Source organism: Equus caballus, chromosome 7, assembly GCF_041296265.1.
Source record: "Equus caballus isolate H_3958 breed thoroughbred chromosome 7, TB-T2T, whole genome shotgun sequence".
NCBI classification, from domain to species: Eukaryota; Metazoa; Chordata; class Mammalia; order Perissodactyla; family Equidae; genus Equus; species Equus caballus.
In genome coordinates this window covers 27,080,179-27,095,134 of record NC_091690.1, presented here as the reverse complement: position 1 = coordinate 27,095,134, position 14,956 = coordinate 27,080,179, and the positions used below count along the sequence as shown (strand labels likewise).

Genomic DNA, 14,956 nt, shown 5'->3' with positions numbered 1-14,956 from the left:
GCTGTCTGAGCCTGACTTGAATTCCCTTGCTTCATATTAACTAATCTTCCTAGGAAACAGTAGTCAGAGACTGTGGATGTACTGAATCCCCTGACTGCCATAATGACCACCATGTGTGGCAAAATGTATTTCACTGCATGTTAACTTACAGACTGACTGACTTTCATTAAAGCCTTATCCTTAAACAGTTTCTGTAGAGCATAAGCTGTATCAAAGAGAGCAGAGGAATAGAAGTCAATTGCTTTAATCTAAGTTGAACTCAAAATAGGAATTAGGATACCCCCAATCTAATTCTACCCTGCCTCACTTCATTCAAAAGTTTTATACGTTTAAAGGACGTGACTCAGAAAGTCATTGGGAAACCCTTGGAGACCACCTAGCCTTTTTTCTGCCATAGAACTGAGTAGTGTGCCAGTAGCCTGTTTAAAAACCGTAGAAGAGAATGAACCCATGGGAATAATGGGCATTCAGAACAACTGAAGATTAACACTTGACTCAAAGTAGGAGGGAAGAGATTAAAACCAAAGGGTCAAAGCCAAAGTTTTCTTCTTTGACCTGCTTTACCATAATAAACAGACTGTTTAATGCTGGCTGTAGGAACAAGATAACAGTAATGTCCCTGGACCATTTTCACAGTTGTTCTGGCAGCTATGTTGGTTATCCTGACCGTGTGGAACCCACCTGACCCCTGTGATTGGGGTTCTGGATAGAATGAGTGCTGTGGTGAGAAATGGGAGTCATGATGCTTATGACTTAGATAGTTCTGCAATAACAGACTGAAAGTGCTAGAAATCATTTGATTGTTAGCTGAGGCATAGAAAGAACTAATTATTACAGTGATTATGAGTCTTCTAATTTATTTTCCTAATTTTTTGGTTTTAGAAATTTAAAATTTTTAGTTTTAGAAATAGAAATGTTCTATTTCCTGCCTGTTTATACCTGTCCTGCTGTTTTAATTTCTCTCTGTATATGTGTAATTGTTGGGAATCCTTTGCTATTGTCTAGGAAATTTGTCCTAAGTTAATAGGAAATGTTATCTTCTGCAAAACACTCATGACAAAGTAAGCTAAATATGAAAACAAGAAGTCACCCTAGGTTGATGTCACCATGGATTGAGATAACTGGAATAGAATCGAACCTCCAGTTGATCATGTTTCAGGATACAGATATTGAAGTTTATGTAATGTAATGAATAAATATCAATTAGGACCCGAGGTTAAACATTTACAGTCTATTCCTGTTTTGTGTAAGGGTAAATTGTCCAAGCTATAATTTTTCATTGTGCTCAAATTGGCCTCCTGATCTCAAAATAGCATATATAGTCTTTGTATTGTTTGTGCCATTTTTGTCTCCAGTTTTTAATTGTGCAATGTCCTTTGCTTTTTTCTCTATATAATCAAGTACCATTTATGTGTCAGGCCAAGTTCCTCCTCTTTCTTTGTTGTTGATGCTCAGCTTCCTTAGACATACACACTCACATAGACCTTTTTTTATTATATTGGGATACAATTTAATATGTAGTCTGTAAGCAGTTCTGGTAAATATTGGTTGATAATGATGGTGGTGTTGACTGGTCTTGCTCATTTACTTGATCTCTACTTATTCTCGTAAAATGCAAATGTAAGACACTTTAAAGCAATACCAAAGAGGTATATACCTTCACTATATGTTAGGGAAGAGTTGGCTTACATCCTGTTTTTATTCACAAATAACTTGCATTGTCTTGTCTCTTTTAGGAGGAGAGCATTCCCATTGCTTTATCTGGTAGGGATATTTTAGCTAGAGCAAAAAATGGAACAGGCAAGAGCGGTGCCTACCTCATTCCCTTACTTGAACGGCTAGACCTAAAGAAGGACAATATACAAGGTTAGTTGTTTGTTTAAACTAAAAATGGCAGTTTAAACTTGGAGCTATGTGGAAGACATTACCATCTTTTGTGTCAGAATTTACATAGTTTGGAATTAGTATTTACTATTTCTTTTCACACCTTTTGGCCTGGTTGTCTTTTTTTTTTTTTTTAAGATTTTATTTTTCCTTTTTCTCCCCAAAGCCCCCCAGTACATAGTTGTGTATTTTTAGTTGTGGGTCCTTCTAGTTGTGGCATGTGGGATGCTGCCTCAGCATGGCTTGATGAGCAGTGCCATGTCCACGCCCACGATCCAAACCGGCGAAGCCCTGGGCCGCTGAAGCAGAGCATGTGAACTTAAGCAGTTGGCCACGGGGCCAGCCCCTGGCCTGGTTGTCTTGTAAAAATGGTTCCTAACTTTTTAAAGAGATTGCTAGTTGTCAAAGTACTTTTACATATTACACAGTTTTGACAATGTTCCAGTGGAATTGGCAAAATAAGTATTATTGCCCTAGAGATAGGAAAGCTAAGATTGTGAGAAGTTAAATTATCTGATGTTGCTACTTACAAACTGTGGAACTGAATTGTTTCTTGTGGCTTATGTGTCTGCAAAGTTCCTTGTAGAAACATGAAGTTTTTGTCTTTAAAGCCTTATGGTTTGGGGATTTTTAAGAGCTTAGGCAGTAGGGAAGAAACAAGTTTCCATAGTTGTACCCAGAGTAAGCTAACAGAGTTAAGTTTTCACCTCTAAAGCTTTTTCTTCAATTTTCAGCTTTCTTGGTCTATAAATATTTCTCCCGTCTTCCCTTTACCTGCTTTTACATGATATAAATGGAACCTGGGCAGCAGGAGTTTCCAATTTGGGTGTTTAGCGAATCTCTTACTGAAAAACTAAGTTGATCTTTGAGCTTAATGGTTGCCAACTCAAAGAACCCTTTTAAGATTTGTAACTAAGAAGAGTACAAGATTTATATAGCAGTGTTGCTGGGGAAAGTCTAAATCTGGAACACTTATAATAGGTTCTCTCTCTCTTTTTTTTTTTTTTAAGGAGATTTACTCATTTGACTTTTCAGAATCAGGCCTATTGTGATTCAAATTTTAATATGGCTGAGTATCTAGATTGCAAGGAGCAGTATTTGTGTAGCTTCTTAAACTCTTAAAATAAGTGTCCTTTTTTTCTCTTTTCTCTGTTGCTTGATGTTTTCCAGCAATGGTGATTGTTCCTACTAGAGAACTTGCTCTACAGGTCAGTCAAATTTGCATCCAGGTCAGCAAACACATGGGAGGGGCCAAAGTGATGGCAACCACAGGAGGAACCAATTTACGGGATGACATAATGAGGCTTGATGACACAGGTAGGAAATGATTGCTGTAAGGTGGTCTGCTTCTCTGAGTGCAATTCCACACACAGCTGTTTCCTTTCAGTAATATATTAAAAATTATTTTTAAGAATTAATAAGGAACAGAAACATTGCAGTCGAAAAATGAATAAAGGAGATGACCATTTCAGTTGAGAAAAAAGACAAATTGATAGTAATTAAAAGGATATTCTACCTTACTAGGTTTTTTTTTTAATGTGAGTAAAAATAGCAAATTGATATTGTGCCTATCTGATTGGCAAAGCTAAAAAATATTAGTAAGCAATAATGTGAGTTTGTGGAGAAAGAAATAGACTGTCTTGCAACATGGTAGTGTAAATTGATACAGTCTCTATGGTGGGTAATTTGGCATTATATTTCAAAATTATAAATGTATATTTTCAAGAATCTTTCCTGAAGAAATAATAGGGCAAATGCAAGGTTGTTTACTACAGTGTGGTTTGTAGTATTGAAAAATTGAAACAACCCAAATGTCAGAGGAGATTGGCTAAATACATTGGGGTATAGTCTGATGTACCTGCACACAGCTATTAAAGAGTGAAGCTGATCTGTGTTCATTTGCTTGAAGAATTCTCCATGATACGTTATTGAGTGAAAAAAGATAAAACAGCAAGAATGAGATCCTTATATATAAAATTATGCATAGAATTTTAGTCAGAATTTTATATATGATTGCCATTCTGTTTATTTAATTACTATATTCTTTATACTGCACAGTTATTTAAAATGATTATCTCATTTGATCCTTTTAACAGTCTTCTAAAGACTGTTGCTCTAGATTAGAGGCAAACTACTGTATCAGAAGCCTGGTATACCTTTTATTATTCATTGGAGATTGTCTTAAGATAAAAGTATGCCCCTTGTTTGGAGCGGGTGATTTGGGAAGCTGTAGCCCACCCTGGGTAGAGGTGAAACAAACAAGTATTCTCTGGCCAACCTAAGATGAAATGGAAATCCATATCCTAAAACACATTCTTGCCTCTCTGTGTAGTATTCCTTCCTCTACAACGTTTCTAATAGTATATATATGATGATATGATAAAACTTTACTATATCCTTGTTGCCCAAGCTAAAATTAATAAGAATATGTTTTCTAATCTTATGTAGTGCACGTGGTGATAGCTACCCCTGGGAGAATCCTGGATCTTATCAAGAAAGGAGTAGCAAAAGTTGATCATGTCCAGATGATAGTATTGGATGAGGTAATGTCTCTTCATTGGAAAGAAACTATTCTGTGCTTTGTTTATAACTGCCAGTGAATGAAGCAAAAGCTCTTTTGTGCTTATGACCTTCTAATAAATGCATGACTCTTGTCAGTTCGAAATAATTTGCTTATAAAACGTGTTTTGTCCTTTAAAGGCAGTAGATGATAGGCATTTATAGAAGTAGTTCAGCCTTATGTCTTGTACTTAGGGATGCTGGTAGTTTAGGTTTTATTTTTCTTTTTCAAGAAGAGGAGTTGTTGAATAACCTCAAAGCCAGTTTTATTCTAAGTCTTTCCATTCAGTGATATGTCTTAAAAAGCATGTGATGTCCCTAACCTCTGATTTAGCATATATGACTTTGTATCGTTTGGTTTTTCGTTCTGTTATGTATGTTATCTCACCAGGTTATAAGTGCTTTTTAAGAACTTACTCGTCTCTGTATCCTTGAGATCTAGCAGTGTTTTATACACTTTATACTTTTTAAACGCTTTACACACTTTCATATTTGGTCTGTGTTTTAGATAACTGGATCAGGTCGATCATGGTCTAATTCAGATCAGGTTTTTATCTTTGAGTAATGAAAGACAACATTTATTAGTCACTGTGTGCTAGCACTATGTGCTTTACGTATTCTTTCATTTAATTTTTACAACAACCCTATAAGGTAGGTATCCTGTAAAGTGCTTACTACAGTAAGTAGACATCCTGATTTTAAAATTGTGGAAACTGAAGTATTCAGTGGTTAAGTAACTTCCCAACATAGCTAATAAATGAAGGAGACAAGCTTTGAACCCAGGTAATTTGACTGTGCGGTCTGTACCTCTAAGCACTATACCATACTGCCTCTAATGCAAATCACATTAAAATTCTCTTATGGGAAGAAGGATTATATCTGTCTAGGATTTTTTTTTCCCCTAAAAGATGGATATTATAGACATTTCCCCTTCTGAGTCGCTGGGCATGTGTCATGGTGCCATTGGACTATGCATTGTTGTAGAGAACTTACTGTCTACAACCAGGAGCATTTCATGAATGCTCTTATTGGATGATGCCTTATTAATCAGAGACCTTAGACATTACTTCGTTGTTTTTAAAATTGTCTTCTCTTTGTACTGCAGGCAGATAAGTTGCTGTCACAGGATTTTGTGCAGATAATGGAGGATATTATTCTCACGCTACCTAAAAACAGACAGATTTTATTATATTCTGCTACTTTCCCTCTTAGTGTACAGAAGTTCATGGTGAGTAAAATCTGTACTTGGAAGCGGTGCTGTCCTGTTGCCCTTGAGCATACCTTTATCCATAACTACGTCTTATTTCCAGTCTGTACTTTATGCTGATTATTTCAGGTTTTTGGCTTTTTTTAAAGAATACAGTAGTAATTTGATGAATTCTTCGTTGTTCACTTAGCTTTTGGTGTCAGGCTGACATAGCCATTGATGCTAGGTAAATCTATTATAAAATAATCATATATACAAAGTACAAAATAGTAATTTAGCTATATAGCTAAATGTTAGATATCTCCCATTTTATGTTAATTTATTTCTTCTGTGACAGATTATGTATACTTGTTTTTGAAGCGAACTGTATCCCTTAAAGCAAGAGTTTATCAGACAAATATATAGGATATATTTTGAGTTTAAGAGCCACCCTCTGCTTTCGTTTAAGTGTAAGACTCTTCTTTTTTTCAGAATTCCCATTTGCAGAAACCTTATGAGATTAACCTGATGGAGGAACTAACTTTGAAGGGAGTAACCCAGTACTACGCATATGTAACTGAGCGCCAAAAAGTACATTGCCTCAACACACTTTTCTCCAGGGTAAGTAACAGGCTTCAGCTGCTGAATGTTGTCCATTACTTAACCCCAATGAAGCAGATAATTCTATCAGTTTTCCCACCATTTTTGATGTAAAAAAAAAAAAAAACTTCTTAGCTTTCCCTTTTTAAAAGGCAGTTTCAGTTGTTGATCTGAAGTTGATACTGTATGATTGACAAATCACATGCACTTTTGATTCTAAAATAATTTGACTTTAATTGTAGTCAGTCTTCGTTATTCATAGTAATTATGGTCAATCGTCATTCTTTGCAAATTCACCTACTCACCACAATTTTTTTTTAGCCCCCAAATCAGTTCTTGCATGCTTTTGAAGTCCTTTGCAGATGTGTAGTATGGTGAAAAAATTTGAGTCGTCATGCATATTCCCAGCTGAGGATGAACAAGGCAACACTGCCGCCTTGTTTCAGTTCTCATCCTATAAACGAATATCCTTTTCCCAGTGTATTTAATGCCACATTTTTTGCATTTTTGTGCTTTTTTTTTGTTTTTGCTTTCACTATTTAAAATGCCTGTACATAGTGCTGAAATGCTATCCAGTGCTCCTAAGCACAGGAAGACTGATATGCCTTAGGAAGAAAGTATGTATTGGGCAAACTTTGTACAGGCCTGAGTTATAGTGCTGTTGGCCGTGAATAAATAAGGTGTCTTTAACCAGTAACACACATAAAACAAGGTTATCTGTTGATCCATTGATGGGAAACTTACGACCACAGGATCATAGGAACCTAACCATGTATTTCCCCTAGGAGCAGTGCTTCTGTATTCACTAATTCAGTTTTTGGAGCAAGTTTATAGAAAACAACTACCACAAATAATGAGAATTGACTGTATTTTATTCCTGGGGGGGGTGTGTGTGTGTGTGTCCCTTATTAAATACATACTCTTCTACAGTAAAATGTATAAATTATTGTCTGTGACTATTAAGTAAATGAATAGTGTTTATAATTTTTACTGTTTTGCATCTCTCTTGTATCATGAGGTTCTGAGTCTTAGACCATGTTTTTAACATTTGTTTGCCAGTCCGTATTTTTAAGATTTCGCAAAGTAAATGAAGTTTTTGTTTTTCTCATGGTTTTTTTTTTCTCCTGTGCTCAGCTTCAGATAAACCAGTCAATCATTTTCTGTAACTCCTCTCAGCGAGTTGAATTGCTAGCCAAGAAGATTTCTCAACTGGGTTATTCTTGCTTCTATATCCATGCTAAAATGAGGCAGGTGAGTGTAAAACTAGAACCTGCACAGATTTCTTTTACATCTTTTTCTAAATATTTCTTGGATTTTGTTTTGTTCTAATGCTCCTCCAAATGCCCTGAGTTTAAGAAGAAATTATTCCTTAGTAGGTGAAGGACCCTTCATTTTAACCTCTTGGGGTTTCAGTTTTCTAACTATAGAATGGTAATAATACAAATTCTTACCTCATGGGGTTGTTAGGAAGATTGAGATAATATATAATAAGTGCTTTGTAAACTGTCAAGCATGGTACACATGTGAGATTTTATTCCCTTCTCCAGGTAATCTCTAGATTTGCACTATTTAATACAGTAACCACTAGGAACATGTGACAATTTAAATGAATTAAAATTAAATAAAATTTAAAATTTACTTCCTCAGTCTCACCACATTTCAAGTGCCACGTTACATGTGACTAACAGCTACAGTTTTGGAAAGTACAGATATAGAACATTTCCATCATTGCAGAAGGTTCTGTAGGACAACACTGCTCTAGATTTTTAATTCATGTACCTCTTCAGCCCATATATTTTTGCTCTACTGTTCGGCTTAAGGAAAGGGTGCAATCTTTAAGTTTCAGAACTTGGTGTTTTTGGGGTTTTTTTTTTCTTTTTGGAAGAAAATCTCTTCCCTTTTTTTCCCTAAAGATTGGCACCTGAGCTAACAACTGCTGCCAATCTTCTTTTTTTCTGCTTTTTCTCCTCAAATCCTCCTGTACATAGTTGTATATTTTTAGTTGTGGGTCCTTCTAATTGTGGCATGTGGGATGCCACCTCAGCATGGCTTGATGAGTAGTGCCATGTCCGTGGCCAGGATCTGAACTGGTGAAACCCTGGGCTGCTGAAGTGGAGCACACAAACTTAACCACTCGGCCATGGGGCCGGCCCCCAGAACTTGATTTAACAGAAAATTCAAAACTATAACAAGACAGCATTTTTTTGTGTGAGCTAACTATAACATTGGGAAATTTCTTGAAAGGAAGTTTGTTTCTGTAGACCAGCAGATGAAGAACTTATATTAACCAACTCACGTTTGTCTTTCAAAGCAGCTTAGTGTCATAGATGGGATACAGTTGCATACCTCGTTTTATTGCTCTTCACATTATTGTGCTTTGTAGATTGTGCATTTTTTACAAATTGAGGGTTTGTGGCAACCCTGTGTAGAGCAAGTCTATTGATGCCATTTTTCCAAAAGCATTTGCTCACTTTGTGTCTCCGTGTCACATTTTGGTCATTCTCCCAGTGTTTCAAACTTCTTCATTATATTTGCTAGGGTGATCTATGACCAGTGGTCTTTGCTGTTACTATTATAATTGCTTAAGGGTGCCCTGGACTGTGCCCATGTAAGCCAGCAGACTTAATAAATGTGGTGTTGTGACTGCTCCACCTACCGGCCATTGCTCCGTCTCTCTCCCTCTCCGTGGTCCTTCCTGTTCCTTGAGACACAACAATATTGAAATTAGGCCAATTAATAACCCTACAATGGCCTCTTTTAAGTCTTCAGGTGAAAGGAAGAGTTGCACGTCTTTCACTTTAAATCGAAAGCTAGAAATGATTAAGCTTAGGAAGGAAGGCATGTCGAAAGCCGAGATAGGAAAGGCTAGGCCTCTTGTGCCAAACAGTTGGGCAAGTTGTGAATGCAAATGATAAGTTATTGAAAGAAATTAAAAGTGCTATTCCAGTGAATACATGAGTGATAAAGCAAAACAGCCTTAATCCTGATACAGAGAAAGTTTTAGTGGTCTGGGTCAGACCAGCCTCAACATTCACTTAAGCCAAATCTTAAGCCAGAGCAAGGCCCTAACTCTTCAATTCTGTGAAGGCTAAGTTGAGGAAGCTGTAGAAGAATTTGAAGCTAGCTGAGGTTGGTTCATGAGGTTTAAGGAAAGAAGCCATCTCCATAACATAAAACTGCAAGATGAAGCAGCAAGTGCTGTCGTGGAAGCTGCAGCAAGTTATCCAGAAGATCCACCTAAGATGATTAATGAAGGTGGCGACACTAAATGACATATTTTCACTGTAGACGAAGGAGCCTTATATTGGTAGGAGATGCCATCTAGGAGTTTCATAGCTACAGAGAAGTCAATGCCTGCCTTCAAAGCTTCAGAGGATAGGCTCACTCTTGTTAGAAGCTAATGCAGCTGGTGACTTTAAGTGGAAGCCGGTGCTTATTTACCATTCCAAAATTCCTAGGGCTCTTAAGAATTATGCTAAATCTACTCTGCCTGTGCTCTATAAATGGAACAACGAAGCCTGGATGACAGTACATCTGTTTACAACATGTTTTAATGAATATTTTAAGCCCACTGTTGAGACCTACTGCTCAGAAAAAAGAGTCCTTTCAAAATATCACTGCTCATTGACAGTGTACCTGTTCACTCAAGAGCTCTGATGGAGATAGATGTACAATGAGATTAATGTTATTTTCCTGCCTGCTAACACAGCATCCATTCTGCAGCCCATGAACCAAAAAGTGTTTAGACTTTCAAGTCTTAAAAAATAGTTTTCCTAAAGCTATGGATAGTGCCCTAGATAGTGATTCCTCTGATGGATCTGGGCAAAATATATTGAACACCTTCTGGAAAGGATTCGCCATTGTAGATGTTATTAAGAATATTCGTGATTTATGGAAAGGGGTCAGAATACCTACATTAACAGAAGTTTGGAAGTAGTTGATTCCAGTCTTCGTGGATGACTTTGAAGGGTTCAAAACTTCAGTGGCGAACATAACTGCAGATGTGGAAACAGTTGCAAGAGACCTAGAATTAGAAGTGGAGCCTAAAGATGTGACTGAATTGCTGCAACCTCCTGATAAAACTTTAATGGATGAGGAATTGCTTCTTGTGGAAGAGCAGAGAATGTCATTTCTTGAGTTGGAAACTACTGGTGAAGATGCTGTGAAGATGTTGAAATGACACTGAAGGATTTAGAATATTACATAAACTTAGCTGATAAAGCGGAAGCAGAGTTAGAGAAGATTGACTCAATTTTGAAAAAAGTTCTGTGGGTAAAACACTGTATCAAACAGCATCACCTGCTACAGAGAAATCATTTGTGAAAGGAAGAGCCAATCAGTGCAGCACACTTCATTGTTGTCTTATTTTAAGAAATTGCCACAACTACCCCATCCTTCAGCAGTTACCACACTGAGCAGTCAGCAGCCATCAGCATCATCAACAAGACCTTCCCCCAGCTGAAAGATTATGAATTGCTGAAGGCTCAGCTGGTGGTTAGCATTTTTTAGCAATGAATTATTTTGTAATTAAGGTGTGTACATTGGTTTTTTTTAGACATAATGCTATTGCACACCTAATAGGCTACAGTGTAGTGTAAACATACTTTTTATATGCACTGGGAGACCAAAGAAGTCATGTGACTCACTTTATTGTGATACTTCCTCTGTTTGCACTGGTCTGAAACTGAACCTGCTATCTTCGATGTATGCCTGTACCATCACATAGGAACTCAGTATTAGAAATTTCATAGGAAATGAATGTACTAAGCTAAAGAGAATATTTCAGAATGAAAAAACGTTACAGTGAAAAGAGAGACGAGTTTGCCAGATGCTAGATTGATCACTTATACTCTAGTCATGGTGGATGTGTTTTCATTTTTGTTTTTTAATTGGAAAGCCGTTTTTTTTAGTTTTTGTTATATAATAACTAAAAAGGTAAATAAATAGATGTTTTTGGTCAAGTGAAACTTTTGGCATCTTCTGTTTGAAACATTTTAAAAGTAGATATGCAGAAATGTGGTGAAAATTGTCACTTTAAATCCACTCCAACAAAAAAGGCAAAAGATAAATACCTTTAAGAATTAAGTGCTACATAGAGATATGCGTAGTTGTGTATTAGTTGCTTATTAATTCCCATGGGAAACTATGGTTAATTTTTTTTACTTTTTAGTTTATGCATATTGAATTGGCTCATCTCTCATTTGTGTGAACAAATTTGGGGTATAAAGAACTGTTCGGATAGGAGAAATTATGGAAAATTTGGGGCTGTATGAATAACTTTTAATCAAATCAAATGCATCAACTTTGTTCCTAGGAACATCGAAATCGTGTGTTTCATGATTTCCGAAATGGCTTATGCCGCAATCTTGTTTGCACTGGTAAGTATTTTTTCTTTCCTTTACTCATTGTTTTTCTCCTTAGTTCTACTCTACTTTCTCTGTCCATATCATACAGCAGAGCCAGTGACATAGTCCAGCTACCTTACTACCACTTAGAATTTCGAAGTTGAGAATGAGATTAGTTAACTGCTAAAATTAGGTTCCATATCTGAATCTGCAGAAGACTTGTTCTCGTATTTATGCTTCATCTCTACCTTTTAAACCAGTTTTGGGATTTGTATGTTTTCTGAATAGTTTTAGCAGACGAGTGACTTATATATAGCATAGGAAAAATGAATTATGTTAAAAAACTGTTCTGGAAATTGTTTATTGTGGCCTTTTAATTTTTTTGCCAGAAGCAGACTAGCTTGTATTTTGGTGTGTATTTCAGTACATGAAGAAAAGCAAACTGGGGAGGCAGGTGGACAGTCCGTTCAGAGCACATGGATTCAGTATCCTTCCGTCTCTACACTGAGAATATAATCTTAGTAATTGTATGAGATTAATAACCTAAACTAGGGGCTCGCCCCATGGCCGAGTGGTTAAGTTCGGGCACTCTGCTTCGGCAGCCCAGGGTTTCGCCACTTTGGATCTTGGATGCGGACATGGCAGTGCTCATCAGGCCATGTTGAGGCGGCATCCCACATGCCACAAGTAGAACCCACAACTAAAATATACAACTATGTACTGGGGGGATTTTGGGAGAAAGTGCAAAAAAAAAATGTCTAAACTAGACTTCTGAGTAGAGAGAAGAACCTGGAAATTTTTTTTTTTTAAGTATTGAGGTACACACACACACACATATAGTGATCATAAGTATGTTATTGGATAAATTTTTGCATGTGTATACACCCATATAGCCACCCAGCTCAAGATTGAAAATAATTCAGAATTGTGTTTTTTAAAACACTGCTCTAGAAATAAACTCAGTTTTTTCTAGCAGAGTATTAAATTGGCTAATTGACAAGAATCAAAAAAAGGGGCTGTCAGATATTTTACGTGCTTCCAGTTTATCTTGTTTCTCTGCCTTAACATCTGAAAGGACAGTTAATACAGCTGTGAATTAATACATTTATGTTTACTTTATCAGCAGTTCTGACCTTTATATTGAAGTACTCAAAATGTAAAATACCTGATTTAGTGGGGAGACTATTAGACTCCTGGAATTTTAAGATTAGAGTCCAAGTCCTACTCTTTTTTACCTCTAATCGTATGACCCTGGGCAAGTCATATTTTTCTTTTATGCTACTTTTTTAATCTGTAAAATGGGGATGCCTTAAACTGAATTCTGAACGACTGTCTCTTGTAGTTTATTCGTTCAAAAAATACATTTGTATTCAACGAATATTTATTTACTCTTTGCCAGGTGCTATGTGACTATATTTACTCCCCAATTTTATGCTGTGTGTATTTTACCACAATTAAAAATTTTAAAAATATATACACACATTCCTTGCACTTGGGGACCCTATAAACCAGAAGGGCAAATAGTTCATCAGTGAAATGCTTAGAATTGTTAAGCAAATTCAGAATGTATAGGCAAACAGAAGGTGACATTTGCCATTAAGCATTTCCCTATTTGAGTATGAAAATTTTTTTTTCAAGAAAAAGTTCTTCCTACTTACAGTACTTACACATAGATATGAATTACTATTGTAGTTAATTGGTTTTATTCTTAATCACTGCTTGCCTGATTGTCCTTAGATATGTTTTTGAAGTGCTTTCTCCTTTGATTTTTCAGAACAATATGTGTTTAATGACATATGTATAAAATGTGTAAATAAATTCTTGTAATATACCACCCCTTTCTTCAAGGAATTGTGGTTTAATCAGATAAAAAGATAACATTAAATCTAAGGCAGGACCTGTAAACTTTTTCTTTAAAGTGCCAGATAGTAAATATTTTGGACTTTGCACACCATATGGTCTCTGTTAGAAGTTACTCAGCTCAACCATTCCAGCTTGAAAGCATCCTTAGACAATACATAAACAAATGAGCATGGCCATGTGGCAGTAAAACTATTTACAGTAACAGGCATTCAGCAGGATCTACAAGGGAGTGAAGGTAATTTGCAAATGTGAGGTATGTATAGTGAGTAATTTTAAATTTTTGTAGGAGAAGGAAGTAACTAGCTGAGGTGATCTGAGAAGAGATGGAATTTTCACTGGCTTTGTGAACTAGATAGGTTTTAGACTTGCAGAAGAAGGAATTTTAGGTTAGGGAACTGGTATAAAAAGTGATCCAAAGGGGCCAGCCCTGTGGCAAAGTGGTTGATGTTCATCCCACTCCAGTGGCCCAGGTTTGTGGGTTCGGATCCCAGGCACAGGCCTGTTCTGCTAGTCAGCTGTGTTGTGGCGGTAACCCACATATAAAGTGGAGGAAGATTGGCACAGATGTCAGCTCAGGGCTCATCTTTCTCAAGCAAAAGAAGGGGAAAATTGGCAACAGATATTAGCTCAGGGCTAATCTTCCTCAGCCAAAAAAAAAAGAAAAGAAAAAGTGATCCAGAGACGGCTAAGAGGATATGTTTAAGGAAGGATCAGTGGATGAGTTTAGGGGAGAGGAAGGTTTGAGGAGATGTATTAGAGAAGTATGTTAGGACCAAAGTATAGAGTGGAGGACCTTGAATGTCAGTTTTACATTTTATCTGCAGGCAATTTAAAATAATGAGTTAGAAACTCAAAGCAGTATTTTAGAAATCCTAGTCTGACCATGGCCATCATGGATTATTTTGGAGTATGGAGCTGATAGAAGCAGGGAAACCTAGTTATTAGCCTATTTTATTTGTTTCTGCTTGTAGTTTTCAGAACCTAAATTAGCATAGTAATTGTGGGACTCAGAGAAGAAGGAATGGCCTTGCGTATTAGCTTCTCTCAGACCTGTTGGAAATCATTTAGCGGAATGGGGTGAATGAATTTTAAACAAAGCATGAATTACTGCTAGTGGATTACCTCTTTTTGAAGTATTCTAGATTATAACAAACTTTTAAAAAATAATTTACTGTTTGAATCTTGGATTAAATACTAAAAAATAGACTAAAGAAAACTACTGGTTGCTTCTGAGACTCATTTATGAGTTTGTAAGAGACCAGCCATCCTGGTTCTTTTACTATATATGCACAATTACCTTAGTAGATCATTTTTTAGAACTTTCTTAGAGGACTGGGAAAAGGTAACTTGTGAGCAGAAAGTGTTTATAATAATGTGTATGCAAGGTAATGCCAATAATATGCAAATGTATTTGAATTACTGAATAAAGTGAATAAACTTAGATTACACTAAAAATATATGTTAAACAGTATAGTGGCACCAAGAAGCATGTTTAAACTGAAAGATATAATGAAGATTT

At 36.4% G+C, this 14,956-nt stretch overlaps 1 protein-coding gene across 6 annotated transcripts in view; it reads left to right on the top strand.

Moving 5' to 3' along the window:
• Nucleotides 1-14,956, top strand: part of DDX6 (DEAD-box helicase 6) — a 36,174-nt gene that overhangs the window by 14,561 nt on the left and 6,657 nt on the right. For all 6 annotated transcript variants that reach the window (XM_023644933.2, XM_070273761.1, XM_023644934.2 and 3 more), the window contains exons 5-11: nt 1,737-1,866; nt 3,055-3,201; nt 4,333-4,427; nt 5,549-5,671; nt 6,122-6,250; nt 7,364-7,480; nt 11,544-11,607. In XM_023644933.2, the coding sequence (XP_023500701.1) occupies nt 1,737-1,866; nt 3,055-3,201; nt 4,333-4,427; nt 5,549-5,671; nt 6,122-6,250; nt 7,364-7,480; nt 11,544-11,607 (805 nt within the window). The remainder of the gene's footprint in view (nt 1-1,736; nt 1,867-3,054; nt 3,202-4,332; nt 4,428-5,548; nt 5,672-6,121; nt 6,251-7,363; nt 7,481-11,543; nt 11,608-14,956) is intronic.